This window comes from Anomalospiza imberbis, chromosome Z (genome assembly GCF_031753505.1).
Source record: "Anomalospiza imberbis isolate Cuckoo-Finch-1a 21T00152 chromosome Z, ASM3175350v1, whole genome shotgun sequence".
In the NCBI taxonomy this organism is placed as follows: domain Eukaryota; kingdom Metazoa; phylum Chordata; class Aves; order Passeriformes; family Viduidae; genus Anomalospiza; species Anomalospiza imberbis.
Window position 1 is genome coordinate 11,742,039 of NC_089721.1, and position 21,350 is coordinate 11,763,388.

At 42.2% G+C, this 21,350-nt stretch overlaps 1 protein-coding gene across 2 annotated transcripts in view; it reads left to right on the forward strand.

Moving 5' to 3' along the window:
• Window positions 1–434: 434 nt before the first annotated feature.
• EGFLAM (EGF like, fibronectin type III and laminin G domains) overlaps window positions 435–21,350 on the forward strand; it is a 75,453-nt gene continuing 54,537 nt past the window's right edge. Inside the window, exons 1-4 of one of the 2 annotated variants that reach the window (XM_068177320.1) lie at window positions 435–600; window positions 16,111–16,223; window positions 18,158–18,241; window positions 19,391–19,417. In XM_068177320.1, the coding sequence (XP_068033421.1) occupies window positions 492–600; window positions 16,111–16,223; window positions 18,158–18,241; window positions 19,391–19,417 (333 nt within the window). In that variant the 5' untranslated portion in view covers window positions 435–491. The remainder of the gene's footprint in view (window positions 601–16,110; window positions 16,224–18,157; window positions 18,242–19,390; window positions 19,418–21,350) is intronic. The other variant, XM_068177321.1, reaches the window with a different exon arrangement.

Sequence of the window (21,350 nt, forward strand, 5' to 3'; positions counted from 1 at the left end):
GGAAAAAAAGGAAGAAACCCGTGTCAAATGCCGATGCTCCCTGGGGAGGGCAGCACTGGAGTTGGAGTCCCTCAGGGCGGAACGGGGGTCGGGGTGGGGGAGGGCAGGGGTCCCCGCTGAGGAAGGGGCGCCACACTGCCCCATGGTACCTAGGGGCACGGGGTTTTCCCGGCAGGGGACGCCGCAGCCCCTCCAGCGGCGCTGGCTCGGACGAGCCGGGGCGGCGGCGCCCCGCGGGGGAGGTGCCGAGCCGTGCCCCGCGCCGGGCGGCCGTAATCCCATCAAAGGGCCGGACCCAGCCTCCTCCCCGCTTCCCTCCGTCCCTCCCCGTCCCTGCCCGGCGCGCGTCCCAGCGCCGCTGTCCGCTCCTTGCCGCCCCGGCTCGGCTCCGCACCCGGCTGCCGCCCGGAGGGGACGCGCGGCGGCGCCGGCTCCCCTCGCCCGCGGCCAGCGGCCCCAGCTCCCCGCTCGGGCGGGGGGACTCGGCGCACATGGAGGTGCCGGGCGGCTGTCACCGCCGCTGCCTCGCCTTGGTGCTGCTCCTGGCTTCGTGCATCGGATGTGCGGCCACGCCGCGCAGGAACATTCCCCGCCGGCAAGGTAGGACGGGCGGCAGCGCCAGACGAGGGGTGCCCGCTCCGCGCACGCTTGCACCGGCGAAGTTCCGCGTCCCTTTGATACTGGGGCTGCCCCGGGTCGGACACAGGCGGCAGCGGGGCCGGGCGGCAGCCCCCGGGTGGGCAGCGGGGCAGTGCCGGAGGTCGGGCCGCCGCGCTCCCCGTCAGGGAGCTCGTCCGGGAGCTCCGGGTGCCCGGCGAGGCGTCCGCCTCTCCTCGCCCTTTCCCTGCGAGCCCCTGCCGCCCTCTCACGGGGAAGAGAGGATGCCCAGGCAATAGCAGGGACCCGTGAAGTTGTGGGATCGGTGTATGACCCTTCCGACATTTTACACCCAGTGCCGGTGGGCGCACTCGGTTTACAAACCAGGACCAGGCTGCAGCTACTGCGGAAAAAATCGGAAAAAAATTTAGCTGGTTTTCCCTGGATGCCGAAACCTGCGGTGTGGCGTGAGCGGAGTTAGAAGTCAGGTGAACCTCTAAGCCAGTCAGGGGTAACCTGTCAGGAAGGCTGTTCCGTGGCTGTGACATTTGTATGTGTGGCAGCGAATAGCCTAAGACACAAAGTAGTAAATGCGAAGGAAAAATTACTAGAGAAGCAATTATTTAGTCTCAAAAATGTATCTATCGTGTGCCAAGCATGATGTGGTGTGCCTCCTGGTCGTGCTCCTGTTCTGTGGGAGAATTCCCACGGCTGTCGGCGGGACGTTTGCGCGCTGATCAAGGAAGTCCTGCAGAGTCCTTAGAGGTTGAAAGTTAAAACCCCGAGTCTGTTAAAACCCTTTTACAGTCTGCAGCATATGAAACAGTGAGGTAAAATGTAAACAATGAGATGAGACATCGTGCATAGTGAAGTTTGACATTCTGTATACTTTACAAATTGTTGTGTTAAGAGAAGAAAACTATGCCTGGGACTGTCTCAAACACTGGGACTGTCCTGAAGTCTTTGTGACCAGCACCGACTCTTATCACTGAGTTCACTGAGATCAGTTCAGCTGAAAATACAGAAAGTTTAGTAAGTTCTGCCTCATCTCACAAAGTGTTTGTAGATTTAGATCCTTTTTGTATCTATCCCAAAGTACTGAAAGATTTTTATTGCTGTTTTTTAGAATCACTATTGTGCCTTTTCTTGCTCATATGAGAAGAAAACAAATGCCTGTACAGTTGGAAACTTAATACTTAAATACAGCCTAAGCTTAAAAGCCTTACTGGACAGATGGCTAATTTTACTGGTCTGACCTTGTCTCAGGGATCTAGTCCCATGATCCTTGGTTGTCATAATAGCCACCATTAAGTACTTGAGGAAATTAGGCAGACAGTCATTGTGAATGAGATGATTAGTAGCTTGCATTAAAAAATACTGGATATGTGAAGTTGGGGAGACAAATGTGTAAATATTTTAAAATATTCTTTGACTGTAACATACTGTTGTACTTGTTTCCCCTAGTCACAGGAGAATGGCAGACCTGGGGAAAATGTATTTCTGTGGATTAAATTAAAACACCTTAAAGCCTGGAAATTTAACTGTAGTGTTGTGAAGGAAATGAATATGTTTGTATTGTGTTTACCTTACTTTTGTTAGCACACTTTTTATGTTAATTTTTATAAGATGCTTCAGATTCTCTGATTGATTCAGTCATTCCTTTCTTGCTTCTTTTGCTGAAGAAGTAATGAGTTTTATTGGACAAAATTTTTTCAAAATCTGTGCAAACATTTGAAAATCCACTTGTAGCAAGATTTGAAGAGGGAGATCCCCCACAGAGATTGTGTGCAGTATATATATATATATATATATATATATATATATATATATGTATATGATTTAAATCCCATCTGCATTTTGTGGGGACTGTTGGAATTGAGGGTTCCCAAGCATCCCATGACTGGGTCCTTACTGTGAAATGTTGCTCTCAAAACACTCAGAACAGGTTTAAAGTAGCTGGAACATCTCTGCCTTGTTTTGCAGCATATCATGCTGGGTGGTTAAGAGTGGAAAAGAACTATCATTTACTCACACATCCAAAATTACACATTCAGTGAGTAGAGAAGAGATAAGATAGTAAAAAGTTCTTCAGGATTTTTTTTTCCTTTCATTTTGCCCTTGTAATAGTGATAGAAATGAGACTTGTACAGGAATTTTAACTGAGGTGAAAGCAAGAGGTTATATCAAGAGAGAAGTCATAAAACCAGTTGATCTTCAATAACAGAAGCTGGATAGGTCCTGTGGATCAAAGGAAAAAAGATAGTAAAATGGATCGCCATTTTTCCCAAGTTTCAGTTCAGGGTTTAGCTTACAAAGATCAGTTCTGTAATCCCAAGAAAGCAGCAAAGTGAACAATCTGTTTGTGAAGTTAAAAATATGTAGTAAAATGGCCACAAATGCAACTTCTTAAATTAATCTTCAGGGAAATAGGCTGTTGTACTCAAATACAAGACATTCTGATGACTGCTAAAATAATTTGAACATTTTTTACAGTTACATAATACATTTTCTGGAGACAAGAAAACGGGATGACAGACGCTTTGGGAAGGGCTTAAAACAAATCCTTAGACACCATGTGGTGAATAGTATAGCTGGGAACAGATTAGCCTGGGATTCTCTATATCTTGTTCTCCCAGAAGCTGGCACTCAAACTGCTGCTTTCACATTGTTTTCTTGCTTTTGCCTTCTGCAAAAGCACAGGTTTTTGCCATCTCTGTTTCAAGTTTCAGCTGGTTGAAGAATTAAGAGTCTGAAGCTACCTCCCAGTGTGTGTTACTCTGCTACTAATATAAACACAGTATTTAATTTTAATGGTTGTGTTATTTTAGAGAATTTTAGGGGAAAGAGCTGACCGGTCCTGTGGATGTTCATGGCATAAAGTTGTTGCACTGTATTACATTCATGCTTCTTTAGTAAAAGAGTGTAAAATTCCAACGCCCTGTAGAATAATAAAATGGGTAAGTTGGTCTGCATGGAGAATAAAAATAATCATATCTGATGCTCAGGAATGTTTCTCCTTTTATAAATATATTATGCTTTCCAGCTAATATAAATAAAGACTTTGGTTTGTATCTCTTTCCCAGATGTCCATAGCAGTAGATATCACCAGCCTTCTGTGCAAATGCTGGAGGAATCAGACCAGTTAAAGTCTGAAGACTTTACAAGAGAGTAGCACTCAATACCAGGGCCAGAATTTCAAAATAGTACAGATCCTTGGTCAGCACTACAGTAAATGACTTTTTTTTTGTCAGGATTTGGCACTGGGATACTTGAATTATTTAGAAAATCTAACTATAGTAAGAGCTGCTACATAAAGAACACTCTTGAAGGTCTAGCCATATTTATGTATCAAAATAGGTCAAACTGCCTTGCAATCAGGTCTACAGATAGGAAAAATGCAAAGAAGGTTCTTACTTGAGTTTTTAAATATTACAGTTTTTTGGAACAACAATAGGATGAATTCTTATTCACTGTCATAATAAATCCCACACGTAAATCATGCAAGGGTAAGGTTGATTTGTTGCTAGATGTGAAGTGTCTGAGAAGAGGAATGACTTGGAAACTGAATGATTTCTAATGTGAGGGATGTAGAGCTGTCAGAGACAGTGCATATCTGTGAGAACTAATACAGTTCTATACAAGAACTAATATCTGTGAGAACTAATACAGTTCTATACAAGAACTAATAAAGAAGATGTGAATAATTTATTTGAGGGAAGATTAGTATCATCCTCTTACAGTTTCAAAAATGCCTGATTTATTCAACACCAATAAAATCAAGCATTCATTATATATGTATTTGTTGTTTTTGTCACCTTCAGGTGTAAGTTGCATCACAGCATTGTATGACATTTGCATTTTGATTGAACTTCCTCTTGTACCTCTGGGGTCCATGGTCTGGTAAATTCTAAAAACTGATCAATCACATCACCACATCATACAGATGGGAGCATTCTGATAATACTTCCAGGGCAGCAATAGGAATGTGGTGAATTGGTCCACTTGAACATGTGACTCTGTGGGTCACTGTTACTCATTTTGAAGTATGTTTTCTGACTTTAGTTAGTCTCACTTGTAGCAAAATATCTTGTGCCCTTTCCACCATGAAATTGCAATCTTCTCTACAAGGAAACTTTCAGTAAATGTTTTTCATTGGCACTATTTTGCCAATGCCAATGTCTGAAATGACTATTCAGACTTCTATCAGTGTTCTGAAAGGTAAAATTAGCCAAGACATTCTATACCAGATACTGGGATTCACAGTGATGCTTTGGAGAGGAGGGGTTGTTTTGGAGTTAGGGTACTAGAGTGATCCTTGGGAAATCTTTCTGCCTTGAGACTGTCACAGACTGTCTTTGATGGCTTGGCAGTCCTTCACAGGCCAGATTTTTATTTTTAAAAATGGGAATTGAGTGGTTTTATACTTTTATCCTTTTCCAGCCATGCCACTTTAGACAGTGAAATTATTGCTATAGGGTGCTCATCATAGCAGTACCCCAATTTTAGTCAATGCTTCCAGGCTTTAACTGAGTGATAATATGTGGGTGATTTTCATGGTGTCTTCTGGTGTGTCTTGCAGAAAAAAACCCTCTTTTTCTCTCAGTGACATTGGACTAGACAGGACACAGCACTGTGTACTGTTTGCAGCTTATTAGATGCGAACACATCCAACAGTCATACTCACCTTAAACTTAGTGGCAGGGATTCTGAATGTCAGTCACCCAAAAGACATCCTGAGGAACAGAATAGTACCTTGTTTTCTTAAACTGGAAAATTTAAGTGCATGAGTTCTCTTCAGTGCCCCTTAAAACTCACTCATTAGCTGAGAGAATACTTGGAAGTTTGTAACTCCTCAGGTCATGCTTAAATTGGGACTCAAATTTTTGCATGTTTCTATTTATGCTCTTTCAATATGTGTTTATGCTCTTTTTTTGCTCTTTTTTAAATTGAAAAAAAAAATTAGTTTTAAAAAGGTGACTATCATTGCTTCATGTCCTCCATACAGGGTTGATAGGACCTTTTCACAACTTTTCCATCACAAGAAAATGAAACTCCGAAATGCTTATAGAAAGGTTTCATATTAAAAAGTCATTAAAGGATATGAAAGATACCTGTAATCTAAGCAAGCAACCATGAATAGGTCTTTGCAGAGTTTATTATTTCATTATTGAGTGTACAGTTGAGTGTCATATCTATCAGTGTGATGGTGGCATAACAAAAGACTTCCTAAATCACAGGGACACGGGAGATTATGTTAGATGTGTGATCTTGAATGAAATTTCTTAATTGTTTTTTGTGCAAACAAATGATCTATCTAAAAACAATTCCCACAAACCAAACAAATCCCCAGACCTTTTCTTCATGACTAATTCCAGCTGAAAGGAAATACTTTTGGATAAGGCTAGGCAAGATTTTATTTTCTTTTATTTTTTACTTTTAGTGAAGATGCTTACACATGACAGACAACCAGATCAGTTATTTCATACAATGTGACCATCCAAACCACAGCCAAATATCAACATTACTTTTTCAGACTTCTCAGAGTCACCGAGCTGAGAACAAGCACGTCAGAATTCATCTTTGAAAGTAACTGCTTCAGGAGGGCATAAGCCACTGAAAATTGAAGGCTTAGGGGGAAAGCTTTCGCACAGCCAGGTGCCTAACTCAAACCTAGATAATGATATACTGTGTGATGATCCATAAAACTCTGCAGGTGAGAGGTGTATAGTGTGAAATACACCAAGTTCATGCCAGTTCTTCCACTGAACATAGGGTAGCTACACCCAGGAGTAAAGACTAATGTTGAGAGAAGTCCCTCAGGATATTGGCCTCTAATGAAAAAACGAATCCACACAATATTGATAAAGGGAGTCATTTGCTCAAAAGGGAGAGGACAGCTATGTGGTCATGGGAGGAACCCTTTTTTCTCTTGGGTTGGATCCCTGTAGGTGGATAGCCAAAATGCATTGGCTTTCTTTTCTTAAAAAGATGTCTCACTCAAGCATCACCAAAGTTATCCTGGATAATTTTTTTAAGCTAGGAAATATAAACCATATGGAGGTGCTAAACCACATGGCTTTCTGACTGTATATACCCCCAGGCAGTGGGGTCTTTCCCCTTATATATGTTAACCTTACAGCTAATAAACACATTTTGTATAACAGTGCAGCTAGCAGTCGTGTCAAGAACAGTTCTTCTGAGAAGAAGACACTGAGTGGTTCTGAGTTTCCCCACATCCTCAGAGGATAGTTAGTCCAGTGTTGTTTACACAAAAAGATCTCTGAAGCTGGAAGACAGATTACTTGTAACACCTCTCTCAATTTTAAAGGTAGGTTAAAATCGCTGGCATCTATGAAAATGATGGTATATATCAATACTTATGTACATTTGGAACTTGCAAAATTGTCTTTCTAAAATGATGGGAAATGAACATCCCGTGAATGTTGATCATACTTCTTTCAAATACAGAAATCATTCTGATCTTTCTGCTGTGCCAGAGGTATTGTTGCACCATTTAATACAATGTTTTAAATCAAGACTGGCTTTGTGTTCCTGTGCTCAAAAATATTTTGACAAAAAATCCTAAGGGCAAAAATTATACAGTATTTCACTCAAGTTTAATTGCTTTTATGCATGAAACATTTCAACTAGAATATAATTTTAGGAAAAAAGGAGCAAAACTATGAACAAAACCCATCAAACTGTAGATGATGGAAAGTACATGTCTAGAACCAAAGTTTTTGTGGTTTAATTAGAGATTGCAGAAGCCAAAATCTGTTCCTTGGAACTGAAATGTGAGGTCTCTTTCATATTCTGCTTTCTAGACAATTACAGGAGAAGGTAACATGTTTCCAAAAATAAACAGGCATTTTATGAAGATGATTGCTTACAGAGATGTTGGCATTGCAGTTGATATGCAGCCATGCGTGGAGATGGATGTCCTGCTGGCATTTTTAGTTCCTGTTCCCATTTCATGATGTTCTCATTCCCACATGAACCTGTGGTGTGCAGGTTGCTAATGTTCCCATCTTAATTGGTCAGTCACAATGGCAGAGTTGAACTTTGCAGTAAAGAACTGTTTCTCTGTCCATGTGTGTGCCAAAGGACTCACTCAGTAGGGTGAGATGAGGGCTTCCAGCCATTTACCCCTGCAGAGCCATAGGGTCATAGGATGGAAGAAGAACCCTGCAGAATATAAACAATTCTTTTGGGACTTCCGGACAAAGAAAAAGACAGCACCTAAAATGGCTTTAAAGGGGAAAAAAAGCGAGCTGTTTGGACCAGCTGATGCCAAGTAAAGGGTGCATGGTTTGCATGAGTTAGCCCTGGTAGAGGCTTGGGACAAAGGGTTGGACTCTATAGGCTGCAAGAGACACTGAGCAGGGAATGCTTTGAGAGGATTAGGGAGCGTTAGATACTAGCTGTGTGGACATCATAGCTGTGCCTGGGTCATGTGCTATTTTCTGCCCTATGTATTTGTTCTTTATGCTGGGATATATTTCCATGTCTTATTGTCTTTTGCACCAAAGAGGGTTTTGTCCTTCCCTGTCAGTCTCAGCTCTCACATCCTGCTACTTGTTACTGGTTCTTTGAATGCACAGGCCATGTCCCACACTAAATCAGTGCAGAGATTCAGGTTTAAAAACCACAGTTATTTCAGTCACTTAGTACAGACAAAGAATTTCCTCTGGTTTTACTGATAGTGCTGGTGACTGGAGAGACTTGCTGACTGCAGAAGGTATTGAAATTTCTTATGGAGGAACTGAGTTGAGGAAGAATTTCCTGCTCCTTGAGAAGATGCCAGATTTTCTTCAGAAGTAAAATATTTGTAGGAATCATACAAGTGTATGAGGGAGTAATGAACATGGAGTTAGGCTTTTCTCAGTGGTGCCCTGTGATGGGGCTGGAGGGAATGGACCCAAAGGGAAAGCAGGATATTCCCTTTAAAGTGAGCAAATACTTTTTTACTGTGAGGGTGACTGAGAATTCAGCCTAAGAGGTTGTGGAGTCTCTGTCCTTGGAGATACTCAAACCCCTTTATGCAAAGTCTTGGGCAACCTGTTGCAGCCGAGCCTGCTCTGAGCAGGGGTTTGGACTAGTGATCTCCAAATGTGCCTTCCAGCCTCACTCCCTCTGTGATTTTGCAGAGTGTCACAAGGATCTCCTGAAAACATCTGTTTCTTCTTGCAGATTTAGCTTCCTTTGAGCTCTCCTCCACCTTGTCATAGACTGAAAACACCAACTGGAACAACTACTCTGCTTTCTACAGAGAAATTAGTGTTTTCTGGCTTTGTGATCAGTATAAAGTGTTTGGTGGGAGGTTGCTACAATTTGTCTTGTGTACCTCTGTGAGGCCTGTGCCAGAACCTCAGGGATAATAAACCCACATGCTGATTTTTGTGATACTTTCTGGGGCAGGACCAGATCATTTGTGTCCATAAATAATGAGCTTCAGAACAGTCACTCAGGACTTGGAAGGATTGTGGGAACCCAAATGCTGCATGTCACGTCCTACCCCTGCACATGTGTTGCCTGTCATGTGGTCAGCTTTGTCCTCTTTACACTTTAATCTTTTTGCATGTGTGTACGTAATGCACGTGTGATTGTCTGATTGTAATTTTTTTCTATCTGACCACTACTCAGGAAGCTCCCCTTTAATTATTTTTTTGTACCAAGTAAGATGTTTCTACAAAGGCTGTTTTGTTCTAGGTTTCAGCAAGAAAGAAATGTGTAGTAGATAAAGTGAACCAATCATCAAGGAGAGCACTTTTCAACTATCATGAACAATTTTGCCATGTGTTCCATTGAGTTAATAAGATTTGGACAGCAAACACCTGAAAAATAAGTTATATTAATTGATGGGATAATAAATTTTCAAGTTATTTATTTGGCATTTTTACAATTTCACTATCTTTTTACTTTTCAGCGTGCTGTGGTTTATGAAGCTCCTCCAGTATTTGTGCTTCCTACCACCTCGGATGCATAACCCATGAGATAAAAGAGGTGGGACGAGATGCCAGGATATGCTACTGGAATGCTGGCTCCTAAGCAGCCCGTCCCACTGATTACAAAAGTCTATTACACAGACAGTGTACAACATTACAACATCAAGTACTGTTGCTTAATGTCAGCTACCTTCTGGCACTTAAGTTAAATCTCTTAGACACGTTTTTTCAAAGTTATTTGAAAACTGCTGAAGGAGCTGACGAGAAGGCTGGCTGCGGCAGGGCAGGCAGTGCGCTGGCAGCAGGCAGGACTGGCTGCAGCCTGCCAGTCACTTTGCACATCTGCAGGGACAAGGCAGGTTGGAGCCCAGACAGGAAATCCCAAGCCAGGAAAAATGTTGAGCTTTGCATTCAAGCAACTTGTAGGCTGGAGAAGGGAAAATAGAGCCTCAGTGCTGTCCCATCCCTCCTCCAAGAACAGGAACCTGGTTACCAATTTCCTCTGCCAGGCCAAGATGCTGCAGAGATATCAGGAGCTAGGACAGCCATGCCCCAGCACTGGGCCTTCAATGGGCAAAGCACAAGTCTGGTTTTAGAGGAGTAAGCTTTAGATTTTGACTCAGACTTCCAGAAATGCACTGGAATTTATGTAAGTGGAGTGTCTTGGTGGGTTTTTTTACAGGCACTTATACTCCATTTCCTCTGGAAGTAGAAAATGCTTCCATTAGGTGAAATATTTCACCAAGTTATCCAGGTGCGGTACAAGGTATGAATGTATACACTTTTGTGAATCAAACTGGCCTCTGAGCAGTAATTGTTAAAAACACAAGCCTGTAAGAGTTGCCTAGTAATTGCCTGATGTGCTCATTTTGACTAGGGCAAGACAGATACAAACTAGACCTTTGGTCAGAGATATGATGTCCCCTGCTTTTTATAACCTTCAGCACGAGGAATTCTTCAAAAGTGTGTCCAGAGCATAACCATCCAGAGCCAGAAATTTTTATATATAGCTCTCCAAAAGTTTGTTTTTTTTTTTTTTGTTTTTTTTTTTTTTATTTTTTTTTTTTTAAAGTAGCCACTGCTTTTCCTTTTCAGTCCTGAAGTCACTGTTGCACTGTGCAGGGCTCACCTCCTCTCTCCTTCCCTTTGCTGCAGCTGGAGCCTTCCTGGGAGCAGAGCCTGGCTCCAGGAAGGAGTGTAAGAGAGAACATCCCCTTGCTGCCTTCCTGTTCAGTGATCTGCAGGGCCAAGGTACAGCAGGAAAAGCCACAACAAAGCCACCAGTGACACTGTGCCTGTTTGTTCTTAATGGGATTTGTGGTGTTGCACTGTAGCTTAAGTTCTGAGCTTTGTATCCTTCATTCCCCTTCGCTGGGCTATAAAAATCCCAGTGACTGTCACCTCAGTTGTCCCTGGGGCAGATAACAGATGCTATATAAACATCAGCAAAACATCACATGAGTCCAAGCCTGTTATTTATTAAAATGTTGAGAGATATTTTTCATTGTGGTTTCTTTTGCAGTATTTTAAAAGGACTAATGAAGGTCAGGTTAGTCTCCCCAAAGATTTGTGCACTGTGGTTTGAATCAAAAACCATGGTGCATCTCTAGGGCCATGTTACCTGCCATCTGTGCTGCAGGATCTGATGCAGTGGTAGGTGATTCATTCAGAGAAACAACTATCAAGATTTTCAGTGTGTGGATGTTGCTGCTCTAGGTGCAGAACCAGGACAGGCTGGCTGAGATTTTCCAGTTTCGAGTCTTTGTCCTTTGTAGTTGTTGTGGCTGCAAAATTCTTGCTCTCTTACGTACTGCTGCTGGGCAGTGGGAGCTGGAAAAGGCTTCAAAGAAATTTAAGGATGGCATATTTTTTTCATTTAGGATTTCCTGACCTTTTCAGTTTGTCATGTTGCCTTCCTTCCACTGTGGTGTTTGCATAACTTTCAGTCTGTAAAATAAGGGAAGCAAAAGACCTTATCACTGTTTATTTTTTAATAAATAAGAATTTCAACAGTATTTCAGTGAGAGAGTGAATGGACTGTTCTACACTTTGTTTCACCTCTTGTTTTTTCCCTTGAAAACAGCCATTACAATGATTAAATGCTATTTTAATAAAATTCATAGGGAGGTTTTTTGTGAATTGGTGAACACAAATAATGTTTCAAACAGAAGAAATTCAGAGGTATTTCTGGAAAGTGGTTTTTTTTTTTTCCTGAAAACTTCAATTTAGAATTAGTTTGAATAGTTTTTCTTGAGCTTTTTAAATTCCTCTTTTCTTATATTGTGACATGTTATTAGTGACAGCCAGCATTTCATCAACAAGTTTCACTTGTTTCATGGGACACAAATGGGAGACACATCAACCTGGAAAATAAGGAGCCCTTCAGTCACTACCTCTTAGGCTGTTACCCACAGAGGTTTAGGAGTAAAACAGTGAAATGCTTATCTCCTTTCATTGGCTTATGCTGTCTTGTTAAGAGTAGTACAGAAAATGTAGTATAAAGAATTTGATTTTCTAAACTACAAACTCATAAAGATGGAATTAACCATCTATTTTCCCTTAAATGTATTACTGTATTATTGCATGTGGATTGTATCAGTGAATTTGCATGTTGTTTCAGGATCTGCAAGTACCTGTGACTACCTGTATGCCTTGATACAGCAACAACATCTAAAAAGAAAAGATTAAATTCAAAATATTATTAAAATTCTAAAAGAAAAATTTCTAACACAAATCCTTTCAGATATTCCATTCATCAGTATTTAAGATTAGAACTGTTTCCAAACACTAGTACTTTTAATGTAATTTAAAGTTTGAATCAGTTTTGAAATTTGCTCTAAAATAGTAGTAGTAGTAGTGGTAGTAGTAGTAGTAGTAGTAGTAGTAGTAGTAGTAGTAGTAGTATATACTAGTAGGGATGAGATTTATCCAATGTATCCAAAGTGCTTCAAATGTGAAGCTTATGAGCATTAGAAATGTATTTGGTTTGAAGTTGAGGTTTTTTCTCACAACTGTTCATCACTGTAGTAAGATTTAGGTTTCAGTCCAGGACTAGAAGGAAGGAAGGAAGAGCTTCCAGCATAAGCAGTTTTTTTGCAGTAGCTGGAGGAAAGGATCTGGATGAAGTGGCTGCTCCTGAGCCCTGCATAAGGCCAGCATGATTGGCCTGGGAGCAGAGGGTGGATTCACTGGAAATGTTTCTACTGTATACTCAAGGTAACTGCACAAAATCACAGGGCAGACGTGGAAGTGACATTGCTACTGGTGGATTCAGTGATGGCAAGGAGCACCAAGAGGCACTGGTACACAGAATCATAGAATGGTAGAATGTTAAAGGATTGAAGGGACCTTAAAGACCATCTAACCCCAATCTCCTTGCCATAGGGACACCTCCAACTAGACTGGGTTGCTCAAGGCCTTATTTAACCTGGCCATGAGCATTGCCAAGGTTGGGGCGTTCACAAACTCTCTGGGCAACCTCTGACAGTGCCTAACCACCCTCACAGCAAACTGCAGTAAAGGATAACACCACTGATGGGCCCAGGCTGGGGACTATTCCCAGGAGGCACACATTCAGCCTGTGGCCACCCTGATGGTAGCCCATGGGTGTTTAATATATGGGCAGAGGCTGTTGTATGTAGCAGTGAGAGCCACAATGGAAGTGACACTTGCATTGAAGGCATAAGCATTTTCACAATTTTGAATTTGATTTGCTTTTGTGAAGCAGAAATTTAAATAATGGTCATTTTGAAATGGTAAAATTTACTCCATCTCAGGGAGACTTCTTATGTATTCTTCAGCTTACTTGGAGAGCTTGTTTGGTGACCTTTTTACCTGTTTGGTGGTTTTTGCATATTTTTAGAAGTACAGAACCAAAGATGTATAAACACCAAGGAAAGTAGCTGTAAGCAGAAAAGTAAACACAACATTGTCAGCTCAACATTGTTTATCTAATGAGGCTAAATCCTTGTTAAGTTCTTGTGTTTGATATACTTTCACAATGTATAGACATAATATGTGTGAGAGTGCTCCCCCTTGATTAATGGCTTCTTTGCATGGCACTGGAGTCTTTGCTTCCATTACCATAAAAGCATTTTGGACAGAATTGAACTTTCTGTGCCTGATGGGCCAGAAAGGAGAACAACTGTGTTTGTACAAAACGTGTTAAATTTTATTGTTTATATAAATTGGCTCCTTGTTCTTTATGATCAGAGCAAATCTCCATGCCTCCTTAGGTATTCACTGACCGAACTGCAGAGGGCACTGGCAGGGGAATCATCACTCAGGCAGATCTTCAGAACATGTACAAGTAGTGGATATGTCTCACTTGTCTGCAGATTCCCAATCCACAGGTGCAGAGGGGAGGAGGCTCTGCTTGTGCCTGGTGCTACGAGAATAACAGAGGTTTCACGCTGAGTTTTGAGAAGAGGTATTTCTGACCCCAGTTGTAGGAGAAACTACAAATACCCCAAGAGTTTTACCCTTGAAAACTTTTTATTATTTTTAATAGTCTAAACATGACGTTTGACATAAAGACGTAAATGTTTAGACCAGCTTCAATATCTGTGTTTAGTGTGCATAATACATGATGCTCTGTAAAATCAGGGAAAATACGTTAAGCTCAGATTTATCTCAAAATGGCTTGTCAGTAGAGCAGTGACATGCGCTGCAGCAGTTGTGGTCAGCTGACAAACTGCTTTGATATGGTTGTTCAAAAGCCATGGCATTTCCTGCAGCTCAGTGCTATAAACAGTGCTTGTGTCAGATTCTGCCATCACTTTGCCATGGCTGCAAAGGGAAAGTTCAGTCCAGAAATGGACATTTTTTACTTTCTGCCAGGTTGTGAGAAATTCTGACAACCAGAAGTGACTCTGAATCCCCAGATGCACATCACCGAGCTGTCAGGCCAGGAGTGGTGACAGCAGAGGACTCTGGGACTGCCATGCTGTGTGAGATACTCCTCTCTGCCTTGCCCTCTAGCCTCCCCAGGAAATAACTCTGTGCATGGGCCACAGCTGCCACTGGCTTTCTTTTTCCTCTTGGCTCCTGGTCTGGGCATGAGGCAGCAGGTCCCCTGCAGTGTGAGTGCCATGCGCCTGCCTGTTGCACGGCTCTGTCTCAGAGAGGGCAGGATGCAGTGGTGCAGTGAATGCTGGCCATCACCTGAGGCTGCTTGCAAAGACAGTGCTAGGGCTGATGGTGCTTATGCCTGGTTCCCAAGCAAGCACCCAGCCATATCCCTGTTGTGTTAGGGGAATTCCCTAACTTCTAGGGAGAGCCAAACAGGGAGGAAAAACTATAGGCCTCTCTGGCTCCTTGCTCTTGTTTTCCCTGGCATCGCCCAGGGCTTTGTATTTACTCCACAGTGACAATTTATAGGCCAGTATAACTGAGGTCACTGTTTGGCTCTCTGTGTCTCTTTCATCATCTGCAACCTGGAGATAGTAGTGTTTTCTAGGGCTAAGTGAATAATTCATTATTTGGCTCCTTATTAAACAGATGTTGTCTCTCTGTTTGCAGATAGTCTACAAATGGATTGCATTTTGTTCAAATTTATTTGTTGTCCCAAATTATTCACCAAATACTTTCAGTAAATAATGTTATTGGCCCATAGTGCATTCAGAATAGAAAATTTGTCATTTCGGCAACTATGCCTTCCAGCAAATTTGTCTCATAGAGCTTCTCCAGAAAGTAACACAAGGATGCTATGAATATGTTAAGAGTGAATGTTCAGGGGGTATTCTTTCTTCCTTATTACTAATGCAGCTGAAATGCTAATCTGCCTCCTCGGGTGTTGTGAAGGCTGGAAAGCTGTTTTCTGAATGTGAAATGCTTCTTAAGTGACACTGATACACCAGCCCTGGCAGCTCATCCCTGCCACTCCTTTAGGTAGCAGGTGGTGTGTGGTTCCAGCTACTGCTGAGTGCAGGGCAGAAGGTGAGCATAGGAGGTAGCACATGCTGTGTTCAGGGCCCCTGGACCAAGCAGGAATCCATGGGACTAAGTCTGTGCTAATGAAGAAAATGGGTGAGGGCCCAGGGAACATGGCATGGTTTGGCTCTCTTCCACACTTTCCTTCCCCAAGATGTCCATACTGACTTACAGATGTGGTGTGTGAGAGGTGCTGTCTTCCAGACCATTCCTGGGAGATGTTCCCAGTAGTCTGAAACTGTGCCACAGCTGTACTGTACAAGCAGTATGAATGTGTGAATGTCCCTGTCTTTGGGTCCTGGGTAGTATCCAGCATTTCAGGAATATATTTAAAAGCCTATGAGCTGTTCAATGGCATTGCTTGAAGCACTGGGTGCTCCTAAGCTGAGAAACATCTTGCCCACTAAGAAGAGGAGATGTCCCCCTTTGCACCCTCTCTCCTGGTGTTCCACTGCTACCTTGTAAGTCAGAAGTGGAGAGGGAAAAGGGGGACCCAAGTCAAATCTGAGTAGTGGGCTATGTTTGACAGTTTGGAGTGAGGGCAGCACAGGCCTATTCTTCAAAGACATACCTGCCAGGCAGCTAAAGGAGAAGGGTTTTTCCTATGGCTCCTTATACAATGCCATTTTGTTTTTAGCAGATAGGCTGGGGCCTCCTCTGGATATTCTGCTGGATTCACTGAACTGCACAGCGTTCAGCGTGCAGTGGAAGATGCCAAAGCAGCACGCGAGCACCATCACGGGGTACACGGTAAGTGATGCTCTGTGCTGCTGCCTGGTCTCAGGCTGCACACACTGAAACCAGCAGGACAGCTCCTTCTCCTCACAGACAGTGCCACTGCCCAGAAAACGGCCAGGGGACAGTGGGCTTGAGCGGACTGAGCTGTAACCTTAAAAAACAAGCAGCTCGTTTTTAGAAACAACGTATGATGGGAATTTGGGTTGGATTACAAGGGTCTGCATTGGATATAGATTGCTTTTCTGATGTGGTTTTCCTGCAAGGGTCTCAGTGCTCTCTGATAAAACAGTAAAGTAGAGCAGAGCAGGTCGATATTGCACTGTGCAAGTGAGAGACATGCACATCCTTTGACTTGTACTTCCAGCCTGAGGATTACTTTAGCAGGAATATGTATTCAAACTAAGCCTCTAAAACTTCCCAGACTTGCAGCAGGTACAAGGGAAGGACTGTTTCACAGAATCTCTTCCTGGATAGGTACTGTACTGCCTAGAATCCCTGGGAACCCACCTGCAGCCCCAAATATCAAAAGGGCTTTTGTTTTATTCCCCCCTACCCCAGAAGTCAGTTTCTGTTAAAGAAGCTGAATGTTTTTCCTGCTATACTCAGCAATTTTATTGGGAAGTCTCTGACCCCCATCAAGCCTCTGCCATGTTGCCTTCTGCCTGTAGGGCAAAAAAAAAGGGCTAGGCTAAACTGGTTACTGTATTTAGTGTGCAAGAAGAAAAACAATGAGCACTAATGTGCCATTCATTCATTTTTGTTAGGTATTGTTTTAACAGGTATTCCATGGCAATGAAACTCAGTCCCAAAATGCAAGTGAGTCAGTGGAAATTAGCACCAAAGGTGTGAGATGTTGACTAAAATGTGTTGCTTTCCCCTTCAACAACAACAAAAACCGAATAGCAGTTTTTCTTATTAGCATTTTCTGTGGATAGATTTGAAATTTCCAGGAATAAAATACCCAAAATTCAGTTTTATGTAAAAAGGTGGAAAGTAGAATACTACCGAGTACCTTATTATTAATGTACACTAAGAGAAAAAAATCCCTGCAATAGGTATTTCTGGTACACATGCTCCTTTATCTCACAGTCTTGTAAATGACACTAGTGCAGCCCAGTTGCAGAATTAATTTTATTGTTATGATAGTGCTATGAACTAGCATATGGTAGTCTAAAACTCCAAAAAGCACTTGCTGTGGCCAGGAGCTGCCTCAGGTGGGCTCTGTGTGTAGCTGGGTCCACCCTTCTCTGCGAAAACAGAGGGGCAGGGAGTAACTGGCCTGAGTCATAAACAGTGGTCACTCTTCATGCATGCAGATCAAGCATCTGAGCTCCACTTGTTTTTTTAAGCCTTGAGCTGGTGTGTGGCATGATCATAAAACCAATGACAAGCAGCATCAATAGTGCTCTACCCAAAATGCCTTCACTGTAGTATCTTGATGCTCTGGCATGTCTGGGTCTATGTGCACAACAAAGCAGATTGTCTGTCTTGTTAGTCTCCAGTACATGGCAACAGACATGGAGAGACATTTTATGATTGAGCAATTTTTATAATGTCATAATCATGGAATGTCAACATCTTTCTTACATGAAGTAAGGTGCCTGTGTAGTGCAGACTAGTCCCACAACTGTTCAGATGTCCATGTTAACCACAGAAAAATGATGCACAATGAAACAGCTTAGGCCTGTGCTACAAGCCCTACAACTGTGTTTCACATTAGGGAAGTGTATACACTGTGTGATGGTGTCCTTAGGTCACACTGACAACTTCTAGCAAATATGTAAGGAATGTTAAAGGACTTCGGCTTTTCCTGCATTTGAAAAGGCAGGGGATCATGGGCTCAAATTCTGTCCTCAGTGTGACAATGCAGTGGTCCACTCATTCTTAAGTTATTCTGAAATACTGAGTTATTGCTGTAACTGGTTTGACTATATCTTCTTCCCAAGGTCTTTTACTCAGAAGTTGAAGGTGACAAAGCAGTTAAACAGCTCTCCCATGATGTTCCCCTGAGTCTGGATATGATTAGCATGGTGAGTATTTCTTTTCATCAGCAATCAGAACACTGGAGCAGAACATGCAAGTGGAAACTTGCAACTGTCCACTTGTAGTTTTGTCTATGGTGGCAAAATATGGTGAGGATCCAAGCCCCAGATCTGCTCTGGGTATTGAGCAAAAGGAAATCACAATGTTTTTGTGTTTGAGTGATGCACTTTTTCTCCTTCTTGTCTTACTGTTTTATCATGTAAAACTATAGGAAATTGCTCTCAGCTTCCTAGTACTGACCTTTGTCAGTAAATCTACTAAAAAGAACTTTTACTCCTAAATGCATGCATTTTCACACATGGAAGGGGTGGAATTGCATGAGTCTATGAGGGAGAGCTGCACTATCACCATATGTGTATTGCAGTGTCTGACACAGCTGTGTGAGTTAACACACAGAGTGTTTTTGCTTCTGTGTGAGACTGTGGCCTCCTGAAATATGGCTGCTTTAGTTGCAGTTCTGCAAGTTCATATTCTAGAAGATTCCCCCAGCTGCTGGTGTTTATTTTGCTCTTGAAAGGACTATTTTTGTCATTTCTCTTCATTGTTTTTAAAGTTATGTTTTTTTCTTTTATACCTCTTTTGCATTCTTGCTTTGGTTTGTTTGGTTTTTTTTTTTTTTTTTCCATTTCATTTTTCCCTTCTCTTTCCTCCTTCCCTTTTTCTGCCCCACTTACTCACTAGAAGTGTGAGCGAGGAGGATACTCAGATTTCCTGCAGGTTTCCATCACTCTGGTTGTCAGTTCTGACTTCTGCAGGATTCTGGGATCACAGTGAATAAAACAATATTGCCATCATGATATAACATTTCTTTATTCATGCATTATTTTCTCCCTTCTTATCTTTATCTCGGTATTCCTTTCTCACCTCTTTTGTTTCTTAAAAACTATTTTTGCTAGTACTGCCAAGAAAGATCAAACACCACTAGGTTTTTTATCTTTATCCTAACAACAGTACTTCTTAATCAGTGGGAGAGGGAAGTCTGTATCCCAGTACTCGTGCAGATGATTAACAGCCACACAGACTGCTATATGCTGCAGCATTGGTCTTGTTTAATTCCCTGACCCATTATTTATTCTGCTTTTGCCATCACTTTTTATTATTTTAGTTCTTAACAAGTCCTATTTGCTTTTTCCCAGGGTCAACTTGAAGGACAAGCAATTTTTGTAAGTATTGCTTCACATGAAACTTAGTCACAGATGTGATTTAAAATAAAATTGAATGTTTCTGACTTGGTTTCTCCAAAGACTCACACAGTCAAAAATTGATCTCAAATGTTAATTCTATGTAGCACTTATACATGATCTTTCGTGGTCAAAATGTAGCAGATACTAGCCTCAAAAAGCTCAAAAATCCACAGGTGGATAAGGTGGATACCTGTAGGCAAAGTAGCTCCCTTTTTAGCAATGGATAAACCTTTTTATCAGTCACCAGAGGTATTTATGGATGCCTTGTTTTGATGGAGTAAATTTGTGTAAAAAATGAGATATATCCAGGCAGTGAGGATTTAGAGATGATGGGGATGGTCAAGTAGTCAAACAGACAGTAGAAGGGAAGAACAAAGTCTGGCAGTTGGAGAGGAGATGAAGAGGGAAAAACCTGAGCCAGTCCAGAGAGAGCCAAGGAGGAGGAGGAGGAGCACAGGAAGAGGCCAGCCTTGCAACACCCAGGAGGAAGGAGTGGGAGACTAGCTACTAGTATAAAACAAGTTTGAAAGAAATACCAACTCTCTTAATGGCTTTGCAGCTGGTGAATTAATCAGATTGATTATTTCCAGTCCTGCATCCAGTCCAGTCTGCTTCCTGTGAGCAGTAAACAGGTTGGGTTTATTGTGAGCAAGAAGCAAGCAGGAGGTGCTCGGGTTTGGATGGGGAAAGGACAGTAATTTCAGTGTTTAACTGAAATCCCTAGCATCAACAGCCTCTTGCAGACTTTTGTTTTCTGAGAGCTATTTTAGGAATAGAGAAATCTCACATGGTTGGTGGAGCTCACAGACCTTTTGTGGTCTGAAATATGTGGAGTTTGGTTGGACTATTGGAGGCTGAGTCCTCAGGATGAACTTGAACCAGGACTATCTGGTTCGATCCTAGCTGAGCTGAGTCTGGATTATGGCATTTCAGAATTGAGGTTCCATGCTGGGCACTTTTTTTCTGCTTGATAAAAATAACACTTCTGAGGCGTACTTGTGGAGAAGTATGAATGGCTGGAATTAATCAGCTCCCAGCTGTCATTAATCCTCCAGGAAGTGGTGTTCTCGATGAAATGCTTTTTGTTGTATTCATACCAAACTCAACAGAAATCTGCAATAGTTTTGTGGTTAAGTCTGCATAGTTAATGTTTCCATCACTTCTCTCCTGGTGCTGGGTATCACCCTGTTGCTTTCTTGGAGGCTTCCCTGGGCCATGTGGCATTGCTGTAGCAGCAAGAGCTGATTTGCGCTGCCTGTTTCTGTTCATGTGTTTGTGTGTTAGCAAAGTGGATAGTGTATTATTGTGTATTATATCATCTCTACTGTAAAGTAGAGAATATGTAAGTGACAGCAGCCAGGGGAAGTGCAAGATGCAGTACCATTTAGTATAGGCGGTTGTTCTAACTGGGCATAATATTCAGGACACATAAAAACCAAGAAAAGTCAATAAAAATTTGTAGGCTTTAAAGGTGGGAGGTTTTAGGTTGGGCACAGAGCTCTGGAGAGCAACACCGCTCCCTGTCAAATCACTAAACATACCAGTACAAAATGGGACCAGTAGTTCAGGGAAGGAATTGTTGCCAGGGGAGAGAGTGTCATTAAAACCAGCTCTGTTCCTGCAGCTGTGCTGTAATCCGGAGTCTGATGGATTTTGGATTAAAACAAAGCAGAAACCAGACATTCTTCTTGAAAACAATTTGTAATCCTGGTTTCTGTGAGGCAGCTTACTGAGCCTCACAGTTTCAACACACTTGTAGGGGAGGCAAGCTGTGTGGCAGGGCAGGGAGGGATATATGGGATAATCTATGTGAAATTGGCTCCCTTACTGCAGAAAAGGCATCACATTGCCTCACCCCATTCAACAGTGTGAGATTGTAATTAGAATACCAAATGTCATTTATCAGGATTTT